The sequence below is a fragment of the Bufo gargarizans genome, chromosome 2, assembly GCF_014858855.1.
Source record: "Bufo gargarizans isolate SCDJY-AF-19 chromosome 2, ASM1485885v1, whole genome shotgun sequence".
Classification (NCBI taxonomy): domain Eukaryota; kingdom Metazoa; phylum Chordata; class Amphibia; order Anura; family Bufonidae; genus Bufo; species Bufo gargarizans.
The window spans coordinates 329,474,385-329,497,047 of NC_058081.1; the positions used below are offsets into that span (position 1 = coordinate 329,474,385).

The window sequence follows — 22,663 nt, forward strand, 5'->3', positions numbered from 1 at the left end:
CCAATGAACATGTCGTCACTTGGCCTAGGGAGCGCCGCTGCCTTCTGAAATATCTGATTTGCAGGGGTCGGGGAATCCCCACCGATCAGTATTTAAGTCTTAGAAAACCCCTTTAATTCCACATTATATTGTTTAGGTAAAATAATATTTATTGATCTAACTGCCCATCCTCCCAGTTATGACCTGTGCTAGAGAAAAGAGTAATTCATTGCCCTCTCATAAATATCTCTTTTTCCTGTGAGAAACAGCTCTTTAAAGTTCATGAGTATCCGCCTGACAAACTATTTCCACATGCTATAACCATAAATCAAATGATATAGGTAACATGTTCATCTCCTACTATTATTATGTATGTGAACACGAACTATAGCAACTAAAAATGCATGGTATGTATCAACCTCAAAATCTATTTTACGTCTAAAAATGTATACTTTTTTTATATTATTTTCACATGAAATAACTGATTGCTAAGTGAAAGGTATCATTACAGTACATTCAGATGAGAATTGTGCCTGGAATAACAGGGAATTTCCTGCTGACTGACTCCCTTTGTAGTTAGGGTGCTTTGGGATACACAGAGAAGTTCTCTACTAGGAACTTTGATTCTAGGAGAAAATACTTACATAATATGATACCATGTGCTGCCACCATACAATGGCACATGGACTAATGAGCTGTTTGGGGATCTGTCTGCCAGACCCCACAGACATCAAATTATAGCTTCTGTCCACAGATGTTAATAGTATGTAAAAGGGATTTTCTGCGACTTTTGGACTAATGACTTCTCCTCTGGATAGGTCATCAGTATCTGATCACTGAGGCGCCAAAGCCTTCTCGCATCTTGGCTGTGCTTGGTGTCCATGTTTAGTCCTATTCACTTCAATCGGGCTAAGCTGCACCTAGGCTATGTGGCCAATGAACGTGCCTACAGAAAGCTGCCGAGTGTCAGACTTCCACCAAAAGGGGGAGATTGGCCATAGACCCTATAGGGAAATTTTGCTGTGAGACGATTCCCCAAGGAGCCAACAAGTCCTCCTCTCTGCCGCTGACCAGGTACATAATGAGCTCTCAACAGTAATTAACGCTGTGAGTATCAGGTACTCATGTACTCGGCCAGTGACCACATATGCCCTTCTGAATTTAACTTCTGTGGCCCGCACTTCACCCCCTAAGCCTCCTGCTCCATAGACAACTGGAGGAGGAGGACAGAAGATGGTAGCTATTGATGGCCACCACAGAAGGCCAGCTTTTATGGTATTGTTGACCCCGCCTACTTGTGTTGACCCGCCTTCTGTTAATTTGGAACTGCCTACAAAATGGGGCCCTTTTTCATTTATTAATTTTTTCCAGGGTTGCTTTAAGTTCCCAGTCTGCCCATGTCTACCAATCAGATACTGGTGACCTATCCTGAGGATTTCATCAGTTAAAAAGTCTCAGAAACCCCTATAAAGGTTCTATATGTATTTATGTTAGTCTATTTTACTTAGTTGACACATGCATAAGCCAAGTTATTGATGTGTTAATTCAGTGCACAATTTAGATGATTATTTTAATGAATTTAAGAGACATGCATGGCAATGAGGTAAAAAAAATATGTGTACAATTTACCATCTTCACCAGTTCTTACAAAAAGCAATCTACTTGTTCTTGGTCCAGGTCCCACTGATGTACTTGCACTAATAGTGATACTGTATTCACTATATTTTTTGAAGTCTGCAATTATTGTAGACTGGGTATAGCTTTTATAATTCTGTTCGCTAGCTGCAGCATCAAGACAAGTGATTGTGTAATACTTGATAACACCATTGGGAGAAGAAGGTGGAGAGTAAAACAGCTGAATGGAAGTAGAGTTTAGAATTCTGTAGGACAGGTTATAAGGTGGATCATCAGGAACTGCAGAAAGAGCATAGAAACAAAAGGAACATAAACCTATTTCAGTACCATCTGGATATTTACATACAAAAATAGATATGAATATTACAGAAAACAAGCTATTAAAATATTTTCCTGTTTAATATATGATTTAATATCTACACCATAAACTTCTAAGCCTACAACTGTGATGGCTAACCTCCGGCACTCCAGCTGTGGTAAAACAACGACTCCTGAAATGTACACTTGCTTGGCTGTTCTCAGAACTCCATAATGGAGTGGAATGAATGGAGCATGCTGGGAGTCGTAGTTTCACCACAGCTGGAGTGCCGGAGGGTAGTCATCTCTGGCCTACAGCATGTGTAATTAAAGGGGTTTCCTACAAAACAAATTGATGGTCTGTCCTTAAAGTGTACATGTAATTTCATAAAACTTTTGATATGTCATAATATATTGCATATGTTCTGACCGGTAGAGTCCACAAATCTCAAAATGAAGGGATAAAAGCGTTTAGTGAGCGCTGTGCCCCACAGGCGATGATATGCTCAGCTCTCATCTTTAAGGTTGGGTTAGTGGTGTACAGAGTCACTGACTTCCTCTGAACCCATACACTATTTTGCTTTCCGAGAAGAGCTGAGCAGAGAGCATAGCTCTTAGCTGAGTGCTTCTGACCATTCGTTTCAGCTAGCGATAAGGATCAGTAGCATAGTTAGAAATGACTGGGCCCCACAGCAAATTTTTTAACTGCCCCCCCCCCCCAAAAAAAAAAAATTCTTTGCAACCCCAAACTTACGTGCAACTCCCACTCCTGTGGCTAGTTAAGATGGAGCTCTCAGAAGAGGCCCGGCAGCCACTCCCTCTGTTTCCTACAGTGTCACTGTATTTAATGTCATTGTATAATACTGTTGGGGGGCCCTGACAATAAAATATTTTAGTCGTCCTCCCTGGTAGGCCCCTTGTGAGTTTTGGGCCCCAAAGCAGCCGCTTCCCCAGCTTCCCCTGTAGCTACACCCCTGGTAAGCATCTCAAGATCTGGAACCAACCCAATCAAAACTTCTGATATATCACTATGAAATGTCAAATGTTTAATGAAATGCTAGGTCCACTTTGCGATATGTCCTCATTTTGTACTTAGAGGGAGTCTGACCCAGTGTTACAGTCAGTGGTCAGTACAACTTAAATTCAGTACTAGACGCACTGGAATAAATGCAGATTTTTCCCTGAAAAAAATGCTAATTGAGTCACAAAAGCTTTGGGACTGGCATAAGCGGACATTTTGTGGGTGTTCAAGTGTGATTTGTGGGGATGCCTGGGTGGTCCAAGGGACAACGCTTAAATATTCTGACTTTTATATTTTCAGCGTTAGTAAGTATAACAGATATTTTTGACTGGAAAACCTATACACACATGGATTTAATTTGGAGTGTTTTGGTTTTATTTTTTATGGTGTTTTTAGTTTTTTACGTTAACATACATGCTGCATTAAAAATTTCATAGACAAAAAAACCCACACACAAACTGAAAAAAAAAAAAACACTAACAAAAATGTGTCCTGTGTTTTAAAATACCTATAGACTTTGAGCGAACATCTAGAGCTGGAATTTTCCCCAGAAAAAATATGAATTTGAAAAAAATGCTAAAGTTATATAATGCAATATAAAAACTATGGGGGAGATTTATCAAACTGGTGCAAAGGAAAACCGGTTTAGTCATCCATAGAAACTATTTAGATTCCACCATTCATTTTTCAGAGCTCCAGATGAAATCTGATTGGCTGCTATAGGCAACTAAGCCAGTTTCCCTTTACACCAGGTTGATAAATCTCCCCATAGTTTTATACGGCATTCATAACTTTTGCATTTTTTTCAGATTCATTTTTTTTCTGGGAAAAATTGCAAATCTCCCCCCGTTTTGTGAATCCACCCTTATGGTACAAAATAGATACTGACACTTAAAGTTTATTGATACTAATGTTATCCAATGTAGATAATTCACTACACTCCTCGTAAACTGAAGTTCTCATAATGCACTCGTCAGGGTAAGGGTTCTTTCACACCTGCGTTATTGTCTTCCGGCATAGAGTTCCGTCGTCAGGGCTCTATGCCGGAAGAATCCTGATCAGGATTATCCCCATGCATTCTGAATGGAGAGAAATCCGTTCAGGATGCATCAGGATTAGAGTTGAGCGAACACCTGGATGTTCGGGTTCGAGAAGTTCGGCCGAACATCCCGGAAATGTTCGGGTTCGGGATCCGAACCCGATCCGAACTTCGTCCCGAACCCGAACCCCATTGAAGTCAATGGGGACCCGAACTTTTCGGCACTAAAAAGGCTGTAAAACAGCCCAGGAAAGAGCTAGAGGGCTGCAAAAGGCAGCAACATGTAGGTAAATCCCCTGCAAACAAATGTGGATAGGGAAATGAATTAAAGTAAAAATTAAATAAATAAAAATTAACCAAAATCAATTGGAGAGAGGTTCCATAGCAGAGAATCTGGCTTCCCGTCACCCACCACTGGAACAGTCCATTCTCAGATATTTAGGCCCCGGCACCCAGGCAGAGGAGAGAGGTCCCGTAACAGAGAATCTGTCTTCATGTCAGCAGAGAATTAGTCTGCATGTCATAGCAGAGAATGAGGCTTCACGTCAGCCACCACTGCAACAGTCCATTGGCATATATTTAGGCCCAGCACCCAGGCAGAGGAGGGAGGTCCCGTAACAGAGAATCTGTCTTCATGTCAGCAGAGAATTAGTCTGCATGTCATAGCAGAGAATGAGGCTTCACGTCAGCCACCACTGCAACAGTCCATTGGCATATATTTAGGCCCAGCACACACACAGGCAGAGGAGAGAGGTCCCGTAACAGAGAATCTGGCTTCATGTCAGCAGAGAATCAGTCTGCATGTCATAGCAGAGAATGAGGCTTCACGTCAGCCACCACTGCAACAGTCCATTGGCATATATTTAGGCCCAGCACACACACAGGCAGAGGAGAGAGGTCCCGTAACAGAGGATCTGGCTTCATGTCAGCAGAGAATCAGTCTGCATGTCATAGCAGAGAATCAGGCTTCACATCAGCCACCACTGCAACAGTCCATTGTCATAAATTTAGGCCCAGCACCCAGGCAGAGGAGAGAGGTCCCGTAACAGACAATCTGGCTTCATGTCAGCAGAGAATTAGTCTGCATGTCATAGCAGAGAATGAGGCTTCACGTCAGCCACCACTGCAACAGTCCATTGGCATATATTTAGGCCTAGCACACAGGCAGAGGAGAGAGGTCCCGTAACAGACAATCTGGCTTCATGTCAGCAGAGAATCAGTCTGCATGTCATAGCAGAGAATGAGGCTTCACGTCACCCACCACTGCAACAGTCCATTGGCATATATTTAGGCCTAGCACACAGGCAGAGCAGAGAGGTCCCGTAACAGACAATCTGGCTTCATGACAGCAGAGAATCAGTCTGCATGTCATAGCAGAGAATGAGGCTTCACGTCACCCACCACTGCAACAGTCCATTGGCATATATTTAGGCCTAGCACACAGGCAGAGCAGAGAGGTCCCGTAACAGACAATCTGGCTTCATGACAGCAGAGAATCAGTCTGCATGTCATAGCAGAGAATGAGGCTTCACGTCACCCACCACTGCAACAGTCCATTGGCATATATTTAGGCCTAGCACACAGGCAGAGCAGAGAGGTCCCGTAACAGACGATCTGGCTTCATGTCAGCAGAGAATCAGTCTGCATGTCATAGCAGAGAATGAGGCTTCACGTCAGCCACCACTGCAACAGTCCATTGGCATATATTTAGGCCCAGCACCCAGGCAGAGGAGGGAGGTCCCGTAACAGAGAATCTGTCTTCATGTCAGCAGAGAATTAGTCTGCATGTCATAGCAGAGAATGAGGCTTCACGTCAGCCACCACTGCAACAGTCCATTGGCATATATTTAGGCCCAGCACACACACAGGCAGAGGAGAGAGGTCCCGTAACAGAGAATCTGTCTTCATGTCAGCAGAGAATTAGTCTGCATGTCATAGCAGAGAATCAGGCTTCACGTCACCCACCACTGCAACAGTCCATTGGCATATATTTAGGCCCAGCACCCAGGCAGAGGAGGGAGGTCCCGTAACAGAGAATCTGTCTTCATGTCAGCAGAGAATTAGTCTGCATGTCATAGCAGAGAATGAGGCTTCACGTCAGCCACCACTGCAACAGTCCATTGGCATATATTTAGGCCCAGCACACACACAGGCAGAGGAGAGAGGTCCCGTAACAGAGAATCTGTCTTCATGTCAGCAGAGAATTAGTCTGCATGTCATAGCAGAGAATGAGGCTTCACGTCAGCCACCACTGCAACAGTCCATTGGCATATATTTAGGCCCAGCACACACACAGGCAGAGGAGAGAGGTCCCGTAACAGACAATCTGGCTTCATGTCAGCAGAGAATTAGTCTGCATGTCATAGCAGAGAATGAGGCTTCACGTCACCCACCACTGCAACAGTCCATTGGCATATATTTAGGCCCAGCACCCAGGCAGAGGAGGGAGGTCCCGTAACAGAGAATCTGTCTTCATGTCAGCAGAGAATTAGTCTGCATGTCATAGCAGAGAATGAGGCTTCACGTCACCCACCACTGCAACAGTCCATTGGCATATATTTAGGCCTAGCACACAGGCAGAGCAGAGAGGTCCCGTAACAGACAATCTGGCTTCATGACAGCAGAGAATCAGTCTGCATGTCATAGCAGAGAATGAGGCTTCACGTCACCCACCACTGCAACAGTCCATTGGCATATATTTAGGCCTAGCACACAGGCAGAGCAGAGAGGTCCCGTAACAGACGATCTGGCTTCATGTCAGCAGAGAATCAGTCTGCATGTCATAGCAGAGAATGAGGCTTCACGTCAGCCACCACTGCAACAGTCCATTGGCATATATTTAGGCCCAGCACCCAGGCAGAGGAGGGAGGTCCCGTAACAGAGAATCTGTCTTCATGTCAGCAGAGAATTAGTCTGCATGTCATAGCAGAGAATGAGGCTTCACGTCAGCCACCACTGCAACAGTCCATTGGCATATATTTAGGCCCAGCACACACACAGGCAGAGGAGAGAGGTCCCGTAACAGAGGATCTGGCTTCATGTCAGCAGAGAATCAGTCTGCATGTCATAGCAGAGAATCAGGCTTCACGTCAGCCACCACTGCAACAGTCCATTGGCATATATTTAGGCCTAGCACACAGGCAGAGGAGAGAGGTCCCGTAACAGACAATCTGGCTTCATGTCAGCAGAGAATCAGTCTGCATGTCATAGCAGAGAATGAGGCTTCACGTCAGCCACCACTGCAACAGTCCATTGTCATAAATTTAGGCCCAGCACCCAGGCAGAGGAGAGAGGTCCCGTAACAGACAATCTGGCTTCATGTCAGCAGAGAATTAGTCTGCATGTCATAGCAGAGAATCAGGCTTCATGTCAGCCACCACTGCAACAGTCCATTGGCATATATTTAGGCCTAGCACACAGGCAGAGGAGAGGTTCATTCAACTTTGGGTAGCATCGCAATATAATGGTAAAATGAAAATAAAAATAGGATTGAATGAGGAAGTGCCCTGGAGTCCAATAATATATGGTTATGGGGAGGTAGTTAATGTCTAATCTGGACAAGGGACGGACAGGTCCTGTGGGATCCATGCCTGGTTCATTTTTATGAACGTCAGCTTGTCCACATTGGCTGTAGACAGGCGGCTGCGTTTGTCTGTAATGACGCCCCCTGCCGTGCTGAATACACGTTCAGACAAAACGCTGGCTGCCGGGCAGGCCAGCACCTCCAAGGCATAAAAGGCTAGCTCTGGCCACGTGGACAATTTAGAGACCCAGAAGTTGAATGGGGCCGAACCATCAGTCAGTACGTGGAGGGGTGTGCACACGTACTGTTCCACCATGTTAGTGAAATGTTGCCTCCTGCTAACACGTTGCGTATCAGGTGGTGGTGCAGTTAGCTGTGGCGTGTTGACAAAAGTTTTCCACATCTCTGCCATGCTAACCCTGCCCTCAGAGGAGCTGGCCGTGACACAGCTGCCTTGGCGACCTCTTGCTCCTCCTCTGCCTTGGCCTTGGGCTTCCACTTGTTCCCCTGTGACATTTGGGAATGCTCTCAGTAGCGCGTCTACCAACGTGCGCTTGTACTCGCGCATCTTCCTATCACGCTCCAGTGCAGGAAGTAAGGTGGGCACATTGTCTTTGTAGCGTGGATCCAGCAGGGTGGCAACCCAGTAGTCCGCACAGGTTAAAATGTGGGCAACTCTGCTGTCGTTGCGCAGGCACTGCAGCATGTAGTCGCTCATGTGTGCCAGGCTGCCCAGGGATAAGGACAAGCTGTCCTCTGTGGGAGGCGTATCGTCATCGTCCTGCCTTTCCCCCCAGCCACGCACCAGTGATGGACCCGAGCTGCGTTGGGTGCCACCCCGCTGTGACCATGCTTCATCCTCATCCTCCTCCACCTCCTCCTCATCCTCGTCCTCCAGTAGTGGGCCCTGGCTGGCCACATTTGTACCTGGCCTCTGCTGTTGCCAAAAACCTCCCTCTGAGTCACTTCGAAGAGACTGGCCTGAAAGTGCTAAAAATGACCCCTCTTCCTCCTCCTCCTCCTCCTCCTCCTCCTGGGCCACCTCCTCTTCCATCATCGCCCTAAGTGTTTTCTCAAGGAGACATAGAAGTGGTATTGTAACGCTGATAACGGTGTCATCGCCACTGGCCATGTTGGTGGAGTACTCGAAACAGCGCAACAGGGCACACAGGTCTCGCATGGAGGCCCAGTCATTGGTGGTGAAGTGGTGCTGTTCTGTAGTGCGACTGACCCGTGCGTGCTGCAGCTGAAACTCCACTATGGCCTGCTGCTGCTCGCACAGTCTGTCCAGCATGTGCAAGGTGGAGTTCCACCTGGTGGGCACGTCGCATATGAGGCGGTGAGCGGGAAGGCCGAAGTTACGCTGTAGCGCAGACAGGCGAGCAGCAGCAGGATGTGAACGCCGGAAGCGCGAACAGACGGCCCGCACTTTATGCAGCAGCTCTGACATGTCGGGGTAGTTGTGAATGAACTTCTGCACCACCAAATTCAGCACATGCGCCAAGCAAGGGATGTGCGTCAAATTGGCTAGTCCCAGAGCTGCAACGAGATTTCGCCCATTATCACACACCACCAGGCCGGGCTTGAGGCTCACCGGCAGCAACCACTCGTCGGTCTGTTGTTCTATACCCCGCCACAACTCCTGTGCGGTGTGGGGCCTGTCCCCCAAACATATGAGTTTCAGAATGGCCTGCTGACGTTTACCCCGGGCTGTGCTGAAGTTGGTGGTGAAGGTGTGTGGCTGACTGGATGAGCAGGTGGAAGAAGAGGAGGAGGAAGCCGAGAAGGAGGAGGTGGCAACAGGAGGCAAAGAATGTTGCCCTGCGATCCTTGGCGGCGGAAGGACGTGCGCCAAACAGCTCTCCGCCTGGGGCCCAGCTGCCACTACATTTACCCAGTGTGCAGTTAGGGAGATATAGCGTCCCTGGCCGTGCTTACTGGTCCACGTATCTGTGGTTAGGTGGACCTTGCCACAGATGGCGTTGCGCAGTGCACACTTGATTTTATCGGATACTTGGTTGTGCAGGGAAGGCACGGCTCTCTTGGAGAAGTAGTGCCGGCTGGGAACAACATACTGTGGGACAGCAAGCGACATGAGCTGTTTGAAGCTGTCTGTGTCCACCAGCCTAAATGACAGCATTTCATAGGCCAGTAGTTTAGAAATGCTGGCATTCAGGGCCAGGGATCGAGGGTGGCTAGGTGGGAATTTACGCTTTCTATCAAATGTTTGTGAGATGGAGAGCTGAACGCTGGCGTGTGACATGGTTGAGACGCTTGGTGACGGAGGTGGTGGTGGTGGTGTTGGTGGTACATCCCCTGTTTGCTGGGCGGCAGGTGCCAACGTTCCTCCAGAGGCGGAGGAAGAGGCCGAGGCGGCAGCAGCAGAATAGGCCGAGGCGGCAGCAGCAGAAGAGGTAGCAGGGGGAGCCTGAGTGACTTCCTTGGTTTTAAGGTGTTTACTCCACTGCAGTTCATGCTTTGCATGCAGGTGCCTGGTCATGCAGGTTGTGCTCAGGTTCAGAACGTTAATGCCTCGCTTCAGGCTCTGATGGCACAGCGTGCAAACCACTCGGGTCTTGTCGTCAGCACATTGTTTGAAGAAGTGCCATGCCAGGGAACTCCTTGAAGCTGCCTTTGGGGTGCTCGGTCCCAGATGGCGGCGGTCAGTAGCAGGCGGAGTCTCTTGGCGGCGGGTGTTCTGCTTTTGCCCACTGCTCCCTCTTTTGCTACGCTGTTGGCTCGGTCTCACCACTGCCTCTTCCTCCGAACTGTGAAAGTCAGTGGCACGACCTTCATTCCATGTGGGGTCTAGGACCTCATCGTCCCCTGCATCGTCTTCCACCCAGTCTTGATCCCTGACCTCCTGTTCAGTCTGCACACTGCAGAAAGACGCAGCAGTTGGCACCTGTGTTTCGTCATCATCAGAGACATGCTGAGGTGGTATTCCCATGTCCTCATCATCAGGAAACATAAGTGGTTGTGCGTCAGTGCATTCTATGTCTTTCACCGCTGGGGAAGGGCTAGGTGGATGCCCTTGGGAAACCCTGCCAGCGGAGTCTTCAAACAGCATAAGAGACTGCTGCATAACTTGAGGCTGAGACAGTTTCCCTGGTATGCATGGGGGTGATGTGACAGACTGATGGGGTTGGTTTTCAGGCGCCATCTGTGCGCTTTCTGCAGAAGACTGGGTGGGAGATAATGTGAACGTGCTGGATCCACTGTCGGCCACCCAATTGACTAATGCCTGTACCTGCTCAGGCCTTACCATCCTTAGAACGGCATTGGGCCCCACCATATATCGCTGTAAATTCTGGCGGCTACTGGGACCTGAGGTAGTTGGTACACTAGGACGTGTGGATGTGGCAGAACGGCCACGTCCTCTCCCAGCACCAGAGGGTCCACTAACACCACCACGACCATGTCCACGTCCGCGTCCCTTACTAGATGTTTTTCTCATTGTTATGGTTCACCACAACAACAAATATATTATTTGGCCCAATGTATTGTATTCAAATTCAGCGGGATATAAATTTGAGGCCTAGTATTTAGGCGCTGGGTGACCGGTATGGATTTAGTGACAGAATTAGACTTGGAAATGCACAGAAGCGTGTGTGTGAAGTTATTCTGAATGACCCTATGTGCACCTTCAATATGATCTACCCTTTTAGGGATAGATTTCAAATAGCTCTGATATAGCAGAAACGACTAAATTATGAAATTGCTAAATTGGGAATTGTATTTCAACCCAGAACAAAAAATGTGCTTTGACGGACACTAAATAACTTTCCCAGCCACAACAGGACAGCGGTAACGAGAGATTTAGCGGGATATAAATTTGAGGCCTAGTATTTAGGCGCTGGGTGACAGGTATGGGTTTAGTGACAGAATTAGATTTGGAAATGCACAGTAGCGGGTGTGTGAAGTTATTCTGAATGACCCTATGTGCACCTTGAATATTATATACCCTTTTAGGGATAGATTTCAAATAGCTCTGATATAGCAGAAACCACTAAATTATGAAATTGCTAAATTGGGAATTGTATTTCAACCCAGAACAAGAAATGTGCTTGAACGGACACTAAATAACTCGCCCAGCTACAGCACTAGGGACAGATTTAGCTGGATATAAATTTGAGGCCTAGTATTTAGGCGCTGGGTGACCGGTATGGATTTAGTGACAGAATTAGACTTGGAAATGCACAGAAGCGTGTGTGTGAAGTTATTCTGAATGACCCTATGTGCACCTTGAATATTATATACCCTTTTAGGGATAGATTTCAAATAGCTCTGATATAGCAGAAACCACTAAATTATGAAATTGCTAAATTGGGAATTGTATTTCAACCCAGAACAAGAAATGTGCTTGAACGGACACTAAATAACTCGCCCAGCTACAGCACTAAGGACAGATTTAGCGGGATATAAATTTGAGGCCTAGTATTTAGGCGCTGGGTGACAGGTATGGGTTTAGTGCCAGAATTAGACTTGGAAATACACAGTAGCGGGTGTGTGTGAAGTTATTCTGAATGACCCAATGTGCACCTTGAATATTATATACCCTTTTAGGGATAGATTTCAAATAGCTCTGATATAGCAGAAACCACTAAATTATGAAATTGCTAAATTGGGAATTGTATTTCAACCCAGAACAAGAAATGTGCTTGAACGGACACTAAATAACTCGCCCAGCTACAGCACTAAGGACAGATTTAGCGGGATATAAATTTGAGACCTAGTATTTAGGCGCTGGGTGACAGGTATGGGTTTAGTGCCAGAATTAGACTTGGAAATACACAGTAGCGGGTGTGTGTGAAGTTATTCTGAATGACCCAATGTGCACCTTGAATATTATATACCCTTTTAGGGATAGATTTCAAATAGCTCTGATATAGCAGAAACCACTAAATTATGAAATTGCTAAATTGGGAATTGTATTTCAACCCAGAACAAGAAATGTGCTTGAACGGACACTAAATAACTCGCCCAGCTACAGCACTAAGGACAGATTTAGCGGGATATAAATTTGAGGCCTAGTATTTAGGCGCTGGGTGACAGGTATGGGTTTAGTGCCAGAATTAGACTTGGAAATACACAGTAGCGGGTGTGTGTGAAGTTATTCTGAATGACCCAATGTGCACCTTGAATATTATATACCCTTTTAGGGATAGATTTCAAATAGCTCTGATATAGCAGAAACCACTAAATTATGAAATTGCTAAATTGGGAATTGTATTTCAACCCAGAACAAGAAATGTGCTTGAACGGACACTAAATAACTCGCCCAGCTACAGCACTAAGGACAGATTTAGCGGGATATAAATTTGAGGCCTAGTATTTAGGCGCTGGGTGACAGGTATGGGTTTAGTGCCAGAATTAGACTTGGAAATACACAGTAGCGGGTGTGTGTGAAGTTATTCTGAATGACCCAATGTGCACCTTGAATATTATATACCCTTTTAGGGATAGATTTCAAATAGCTCTGATATAGCAGAAACCACTAAATTATGAAATTGCTAAATTGGGAATTGTATTTCAACCCAGAACAAGAAATGTGCTTGAACGGACACTAAATAACTCGCCCAGCTACAGCACTAAGGACAGATTTAGCGGGATATAAATTTGAGGCCTAGTATTTAGGCGCTGGGTGACAGGTATGGGTTTAGTGCCAGAATTAGACTTGGAAATACACAGTAGCGGGTGTGTGTGAAGTTATTCTGAATGACCCAATGTGCACCTTGAATATTATATACCCTTTTAGGGATAGATTTCAAATAGCTCTGATATAGCAGAAACCACTAAATTATGAAATTGCTAAATTGGGAATTGTATTTCAACCCAGAACAAGAAATGTGCTTGAACGGACACTAAATAACTCGCCCAGCTACAGCACTAAGGACAGATTTAGCGGGATATAAATTTGAGGCCTAGTATTTAGGCGCTGGGTGACAGGTATGGGTTTAGTGCCAGAATTAGACTTGGAAATACACAGTAGCGGGTGTGTGTGAAGTTATTCTGAATGACCCAATGTGCACCTTGAATATTATATACCCTTTTAGGGATAGATTTCAAATAGCTCTGATATAGCAGAAACCACTAAATTATGAAATTGCTAAATTGGGAATTGTATTTCAACCCAGAACAAGAAATGTGCTTGAACGGACACTAAATAACTCGCCCAGCTACAGCACTAGGGACAGATTTAGCTGGATATAAATTTGAGGCCTAGTATTTAGGCGCTGCGTGACAGGTATGGGTTTAGTGACAGAATTAGACTTGGAAATACACAGTAGCGGGTGTGTGTGAAGTTATTCTGAATGACCCAATGTGCACCTTGAATATTATATACCCTTTTAGGGATAGATTTCAAATAGCTCTGATATAGCAGAAACCACTAAATTATGAAATTGCTAAATTGGGAATTGTATTTCAACCCAGAACAAGAAATGTGCTTGAACGGACACTAAATAACTCGCCCAGCTACAGCACTAGGGACAGATTTAGCTGGATATAAATTTGAGGCCTAGTATTTAGGCGCTGGGTGACCGGTATGGATTTAGTGACAGAATTAGACTGGGATATGGCCAAAAAATAAACAGACTATTGCTGGTTAAATGCACTTGGTGTGACAGCTTCACCCTGATGTAGGCTTTAGCCAAAAAACAACCACACCATTGAGGGTTAAATGCACTTGGTGACAGGCGCAGCTTGCCCCTGATTTAGTATATGGCCAAAAAATGAACAGACTATTGCTGGTTAAATGCACTTGGTGTGACAGCTTCACCCTGATGTAGGCTTTAGCCAAAAAACAACCACACCATTGAGGGTTAAATGCACTTGGTGACAGGCGCAGCTTGCCCCTGATTTTGTATATGGCCAAAAAATGAACAGACTATTGCTGGTTAAATGCACTTGGTGTGACAGCTTCACCCTGATGTAGGCTTTAGCCAAAAAACAACCACACCATTGAGGGTTAAATGCACTTGGTCGCAGCTTGTGCTGGCGCACCACAAGACACAAAATGGCCGCCGATCACCCCAGAAAAATGTGACTGACAAACGGTCTGTGCAGCCTAAAAACAGTGAGCAATTGAGGATCAGCAGCTCAATGATCCACAGCTGCAGATCGATCAGTTAATCAAGTCCTTTGGAGGAGTTAATCTGCCTAATCTCGCCCTACTGTCGCAGCCGCAACCTCTCCCTACGCTAATCAGAGCAGAGTGACGGGCGGCGCTATGTGACTCCAGCTTAAATAGAGGCTGGGTCACATGGTGCTCTGGCCAATCACAGCCATGCCAATAGTAGGCATGGCTGTGATGGCCTCTTGGGGCAAGTAGTATGACGCTTGTTGATTGGCTGCTTTGCAGCCTTTCAAAAAGCGCCAAGAAAGCGTCACAAAAGCGCGAAGAAAGCGACGAACACCGAACCCGAACCCGGACTTTTACGAAAATGTCCGGGTTCGGGTCCGTGTCACGGACACCCCAAAATTCGGTACGAACCCGAACTATACAGTTCGAGTTCGCTCATCCCTAATCAGGATGTCTTCAGTTCCGGAATGGAACGTTTTTTGGCCGGAGAAAATACTGCAGCATGCTGCGCTTTTTGCTCCGGCCAAAAATCCTGAAGACTTGCCGCAAGGCCGGATCCGGAATGAATGCCCATTGAAAGGCATTGATCCGGATCCGAAAAAAGAAGCTGGTCAGTTAGGAGAAGACAGGAGTGTCTCCCTGATTACTGCTCAGTGAACAAAATCAATAAACTAAGGGGGCAGTAACTATTAAAATATTGCTTTTTTTAAATCATAGGAGTAAAAAACGGCCCCTACAGACAGACAACAAGTAAGACTAATACATACACAATCTGGTACATAGATGGAGACCAGTAATTGATATATGGTATGGTGTGATAGAGAGGGGGACAGGACCATTGATAGCAAGTTAGGCACAGTAGTGTCAGATGACAATGACTAGCCCTAATCAATCCCTGCTTGGTCTGATCCACCCTATAGCACAGATCCTCAGGACGGGGTCCAAAATGCCCCCAAAGGGGTGGCCCAGACAGGAACTCTTAACCTATGTAGGTAACCCTATTAGGCCCTAATGCATCAGGGAAGAGAAATCGTCCGGAGGAGCAAAGACAACCATATATATCAGAAAGCGTAACCCCACCACAGAAACTAACCACTGAAATGGTTAAAGTAGGAGGAATACTTAAGTGTCCCGACGCGTTTATTCAAAACGATTTGCCCCAGGATTCATCAGGGGACACGGGGCAGTAGCTAGAGTCAGTTAACAGCTGAGTCTAGGAATAATGTCAGAAACAAAAAATAGTAAGTACAGTGTAGTATCATAAATATACCTGCAGCCCACATGGAGCCACGGAGGATGGTTACTTACTTATTGTGTGGCAGCGGTCAGGCGTGTGGCTTATTTACCACCAACAGGCTGAGACCCAGGGTGGTGGTATCTTCAGTGGTGGAGTGACCGGCATCTAATGTGGCGATAAACGCCCCTTTTAAAGGGCTGTGGGGCCATGTGTGTTCCCCAGTCCGGCCCCCGGCGCCTCTATGTGACGTCACGGTCGACGCGCCTATCACGCGGTCACGTGACCAGGAATGTCGCGTTTGCGCATGCGCTGCGACTTTCTCTGCGTCTCACAGGCCGAGGTGGAACGCACCGATGTGCTCCCGCATCACGTGACCGCGATAGTCCGCCCACGTCACAGAGTATCTTGACGTCGCGGAGGTCACGCGATGGGAGCGTAATAAACCAGGCGATCCTAGGTAAATAGGTGCCCTGTCAGGCTACATCACCATAGGACCTTTGAGATAATATGCATACCCACTCCTATCGTATGCATATATTCAAAGTATGATTAACCTCCTTACTTTAGAAAAAGGATAACAACGGAGGGACTAATAAACCCAATCATTATTATATGGAAGAAGTGACACTATGAAGGGAACAGGGGGGAGCAAAACCATGCTCATTAGTCTAGTTGGACCATAACCCCACCATCCCTCATATTTTCGGGGGACATGGTAGTGCCAATCCAATGTCCCCTATTTAGACCAAGTGTACAGGGTTTAAATGACCAGGATTAACTTATCGCCACATTAGATGCCGGTCACTCCACCACTGAAGATACCACCACCCTGGGTCACAGCCTGTTGGTGGTAAATAAGCCACACGCCTGACCGCTGCCACACAATAAGTAAGTAACCATCCTCCGTGGCTCCATGTGGGCTGCAGGTATATTTATGATACTACACTGTACTTACTATTTTTTGTTTCTGACATTATTCCTAGACTCAGCTGTTAACTGACTCTAGCTACTGCCCCGTGTCCCCTGATGAATCCTGGGGCAAATCTTTTTGAAGAAACGCGTCGGGACACTTAAGTATTCCTCCTACTTTAACCATTTCAGTGGTTAGTTTCTGTGGTGGGGTTACGCTTTCTGATATATATGGTTGTCTTTGCTCCTCTGGACGATTTCTCTTCCCTGATGCATTAGGGCCTAATAGGGTTACCTACATAGGTTAAGAGTTCCTGTCTGGGCCACCCCTTGCGGGGCATTTTGGACCCCGTCCTGAGGATCTGTGCTATAGGGTGGATCAGGCCAAGCAGGGATTGATTAGGGCTAGTCATTGTCATCTGACACTACTGTGCCTAACCTGCTATCAATGGTCCTGTCCCCCTCTCTATCACACCATACCATATATCAATTACTGGTCTCCATCTATGTACCAGATTGTGTATGTATTAGTCTTACTTGTTGTCTGTCTGTAGGGGCCGTTTTTTACTCCTATGATTTAATAAAAGCAATATTTTAATAGTTAGTGCCCCCTTAGTTTATTGATTGATCCGGATCCGGCCTTAAGCTAAACGTCGCTTCGGCGCATTGCCGGATCCGACGTTTAACTTTTTTAGAGTGGTTACCATGGCTGCCGGGACGCTAAAGTCCCGGCAGCCATGGTAAAGTGTAGCGGGGAGCGGGGGAGCAGTATACTTACCGTCCGTGCAGCTCCTGGGGCGCTCCAGAGTGACGTCAGGGCGTCCCAGGCGCATGGATCACGTGATCGCATGGCACGTCATCCATACGCATGGGGCGCTCTGACGTCACTCTGGAGCGCCCCGGGAGCCGCGCGGACTGTAAGTATACCGCTTCCCCGCTACCCGCTCCTACTATGGCAACCAGGACTTTAATAGGCAAGTGGAGTACACGCCGGATCCGGACAACGCAAGTGTGAAAGAGGCCTAAGGCCTCATGTCCATGCACTACTGATTGGATTTGTACCATAAAATGGCATGCACTTTTAACCTGTGATTTTACAATCACAATTTTATGCGTGATTTTTTTTAGATTCAAGGATGAAACCTTCTATAAAAAGGGAAAAAATATTTTAAAACATTGCAGTCACACGCTACACTAGGTCACGTATCATCAATTCACGTACAACAGTTATATGGCTGAATTGCAATCGGCAGTCGACATAAAAGCTATATGTATGCAGAGGAAGGCCTCCACCACTTTAACAACGCAATCAACCATTTATTAACATTGTTACAAAAAAAAATCTTGTTAATTGCCCATAGCAACCAGTCAGATTATTCCTTTCATTTTCAAAAATAGCTCTGAAAAATAAAAGATGGAATCTGATTTGTTGTTATGGGCAACTAAGTTAGTATTCCTTACCAGCAGTTTTGATAAATCTCCCCTAAGCGAAGTGGGGAAAATAAATACGGGGGCAAATTGATCAAACCTTGTTGCCCATAGCAACCAATCACAGCACAGCTTCCATCTCTGGGAAAATGGCAGCCTTCTGTTCACAGTCCGTTATCTTATAGGGTTGCTTGAACTTACCATCCTCCATGGTGGTCATGTGTAGGATTTCACTGGTTTGATTTCCATCTCCATGTATTGTATGACCTGATACAACAACTTGATATTGGGAATATTTTTTAAGGTCTGACAAGACAATCAATGAGTCGTTGCTTTTTTCAGTCAAAGAATTAGTAGAATTCCAGTAGTTAATCTTATAAAACATTATTATTCCATTAGCGAAAACTGGTGGTTGCCATGTGAGCAATACTCTAGTTGACGATAAATTCCGATACAGTAAATCATACGGAGGACTACTTGGAGCTGAAATTGAAAAATAATATAATACAGAAAGAAATTATTTAATTGTGAATAACAACCACATTATATACAGTAGTGCCATCTAATTCATTTCTACACAGCAAATCTCTACAGAGGGCTATATATATATATGATATTATATGAAACTAGATATCCCGAGCTCAGCATCTCACTTTTTGTCCTACGCTGCCCTCAGATAGAGTATCATAGGAAACTTAACCTTATAGATGCTTTAAAAACATTTATACCTACCAGTTTCAGATGTTTTTACTGAGAGTATTGGGGTCGATTGGTTTCCATGTCCAAACTGGGTGTAAGCTCGGACAGAAATCCTGTAAAGAGTGTATGGGTTTAAATCAGTTATGGTGAATGCTCTTGAAGATGTGTTCTGAGCAAGTATTACTGTTGAATTTGTGTAGATTATTTCATAGTGTGTAATGATGCCATTAGGTTCTGCAGGTGGTAACCACTCCAAATTGATAGCAGTTGCATTAACGCCAGCTGAAACCAGATTCTGAGGTGGAGATCCGGGTGCTAAAAGGAGATAGATTATACGTGTAAGTAGACAAAGGTATCTCTTTACATGTGATACCATCAAATACCAGTAGCTGACTCCCAAAATTGATAGTCCTAAAGATTTATATATATTTTTTTACAGATATTGAATTATTATGTTAATACAAGGGACTGAGTTTGTTACCCATGGGCATCTGTGCCTACAAGTTATAAAAAGGTATAGTAACTGGAGGATGATATGACTGATGCTGATATATAATTTGACTTTTACCTGAGGTCTGCGTCACTGCAGGAGAGACTGTAGATGCTACATAATGGAGACTGTTAATGCTACTTATGAGGGCATGCGGCTGTCACTATGAAAGGAACCAGTGACTTGTGGAGCTGGGGTGTTGGTTTGGAGATCTGTGAAAGACTCAGTATAGAGATTAGGACTGGCATCAGCACCCAACAAGGTTGGAGATGTGTCCTGTACAGTTTCTCATATGAAGAAGAGTAGACAAAACAATAAAGGACACTGCTAAGTTCTTAGGTCCCGTCTAGATTCTCCTCAGATGCAGGACATTGCATGAAGGTCATCCTGACACTAGCAGTTGTCGAGACATGTCTAACAATATTTAATTAATTTTCAGCCTCTTCTTGAACCTTGTCCCTGAGAGATAGTCTGTCGTGCACATTTATGGACAAGGGGAGAACCCTTAATGAATTTAATCGGCATCCACTTTGCTACAATACATCAGGACATCTGCACTATAATGAGCCTTTTATGTGGGGCGATGATTGAATGAATGAAAGTTAGCAGAAATTATCATTTCCAATCCATTACTCCATGGAAACATGCCCATGATTTATTTATACCTAGGACTCTGACAAGGGGACATCTTTATGCTTCTGGAGGAAAGAAGGTTTGTACACAAACATAGAAGAGGATTCTTTACGGTAAGAGCAGTGAGACTATGGAACTCTCTGCCTGAGGAGGTGGTGATGGTGAGTTCACTAAAAGAGTTCAAGAGGGGTCTGGATGTATTTCTGCAGTGTAATAATATTACAGGCTATAGCTACTAGTGAGGGGTCGTTCATCCAGGGAGTTATTCTGATTGCCTGATTGGAGTCGGGAAGGATTTTTTTTCCCCTAAAATGAGGAAAATTTGCTTCTACCTCACAAGGGGATTTGTCTTCCTCTTCATCAACTTGCAGGATAACAGGCCGAACTGGATGGATGAATGAATGAATGCATTTTTTTTTAAACTATGTTACTATATCCCATTGACTATAATGGAATCCATAAGGTTTCTGTTAGAGAATCTGCCATTTTACCAGGCAAAATAGTGTACCATTTTAATGGAATCTGCAACTAAAGAATTTCTCAAAACTAGTTTCGGGTCCAACTTGGTCAAATCAGCCATCGGACTTGATTTGGGTAGAAATAAATTTATTCTGAATTAAACATACCCCAGTTGCCCTGAAAAGGCATGTATGACATTCTGGGGTCTCCTAAGACTGTATTCAAACCCTTTCAAGTTTTTTAACACCAAGACAGCATTAGTAATGTCAAAGTGACATATATGGCTATGGGTACACAGATGGTTGCTGGTGGTAACAAACAGCCTGTTTAAACACTGCACTGACAGAGTTTTTTTTTTTAAATATTAAAAATGGTCCAAAAATGACTCCTTTTTGGTCGAAGATGCCTTCTTCTCTGTCTGCTAAACTGTAAGTTTTTGGGAGATTTGTAACGAGTCGATTCACACATCTCTACGCCTGATGGAACCTTGGACTCAGATGTAAATATAGTCTAAGCCAAACCTTGTGGAAGAATTAGTTATAGGCACAAACTTTCATCTACTAGCTGTAATGGTTGTACTTACCATCCTCAAGGGTTCGCACAAAAATATTATTTTCTTCTGAGACGGCGCTCTCGCCTGCTGAATTTGAAGCTGTAACACGCACCTTGTAGTCCATATACTTTTTTAACCCTAAAATCAATCAATTTATTAGTCATTTCATTATAGGTTTCTTAAAATAATAGATACAGTAGATGCTTACATTGCTGTTCACTGCACGTAGCTATAGCTTGTTATAGTTCAGTAGTTATTTTTCCAGGCAGACACCTATTTGCTCTCTGCATCTCTTACCATATGGACACAAAGGTTAAAGGGAACCTGTCACCATGAAATGCAGTGCATCCTTTTGTTCTCCCTGGAGATAAGCTGCCACCAGACGTGTCTAGCAGTGGCTTTCCTCCCTCTTCCCGTTAAATACAGATATATGTTCCACCGAACCTAATGTGTATGTGTATGGAGAAGCCAGAAAGGAGCCAGCCAGGAGAGATAGTTGTTGGTCGAAGCTATTGAATGTGCATGCTACCTTTACACTGAGAATGCTGCCCAAATGGGACATCAGAAAGAGCAGAGATATAAATGTATAAATGACAAGTTTTATATAACCTTTTCCCACAAAACTATATATGGATCTGCTCAGCTCCTTCTGCTCTATAACATGCTTCCTGAAGATTGCACTGCATTTCATAGTACCAGGTTCTCTTTACATTAGGTAGACCTTCACCTCCTTATAACCCGAGCCGTGTTAATACCAAACTTTACTTGCACCTTCCAGCACAGCCTCCTCCCTGGTTCTTTCCCAGTCATGTTAAATTAGGCATTTATAATGCAGAATGAGTGAATTACCTTTTACAAGATCTTCAAGCCAGGTAGAGACTCATTCACCTATTAGGTTACGATCACAGCTGCAGTCAAGAACTGGCCGCAGCTGCCTGATATTTAGCTAATGAAGACTGCACTGCATAGGCGGTCTGAAATCATAATGTCTGTGCAGTATTGAAGGTGCTGCTGGGGGTACTAAAGGAGTGCTGCTGGGGGGTCTAAAGGGGTGACTAATAGATGGGCCTTGTAACTGCTGGGGGCACTATAGGCACTATGGTGGCATTACTACTGAGCATACTGTAATGGCATTAATCCAGTGAGGAACAGAAGTATTTGAACACCCTGCGATTTTGCAAGTTCTCCCGCTTACAAATAATGGAGGGGTCTGAAATTCACATTGTAGGTGCATTCCCACTCTGAGAGACAGAATTAATAATAATCAGGAAATCACATTGTATGATTTTTTAAGAATGTATTTGTCTTGCACTGCTGATCATAAATATTTGAACACCTGAAAAAATCAGTGTTAATATTTGGTACAGAAGCCTTTGTTTGTAATTACAGAGGTCAAGCGTTTCCTGTAGTTCTTGACCAGGTTTGCACACACTGTAACAGGCATTTTGGCCGACTCCTCCACACAGATCTCCTCTAGATCTGTCAGGTTTCAGGGCTGTCGCTGAGCAACACAGAGTTTCTGATCCCTCCAAAGATGTTCTGTAAGAAGCATATCAAGTAGGAAAGCACCTATAATGTGAATTTCAGACCCCTTTATAATTTCTAAGTTGGAGAATTTGCTAAATCGCAGGGTGTTCACATACTTCTGTTCCTCACTGTATTGGGCACAATATGGAT

At 45.0% G+C, this 22,663-nt stretch overlaps 1 protein-coding gene across 3 annotated transcripts in view; it reads right to left on the bottom strand.

Annotated features, from left to right (window-relative positions):
* PTPRQ (protein tyrosine phosphatase receptor type Q) overlaps positions 1-22,663 on the bottom strand; it is a 530,509-nt gene that overhangs the window by 215,121 nt on the left and 292,725 nt on the right. For all 3 annotated transcript variants that reach the window (XM_044280555.1, XM_044280554.1, XM_044280553.1), the window contains exons 31-34: positions 21,017-21,124; positions 18,885-19,166; positions 18,354-18,635; positions 1,609-1,893 (exon numbers count right to left, since the gene is read on the bottom strand). In XM_044280555.1, the coding sequence (XP_044136490.1) occupies positions 1,609-1,893; positions 18,354-18,635; positions 18,885-19,166; positions 21,017-21,124 (957 nt within the window). The remainder of the gene's footprint in view (positions 1-1,608; positions 1,894-18,353; positions 18,636-18,884; positions 19,167-21,016; positions 21,125-22,663) is intronic.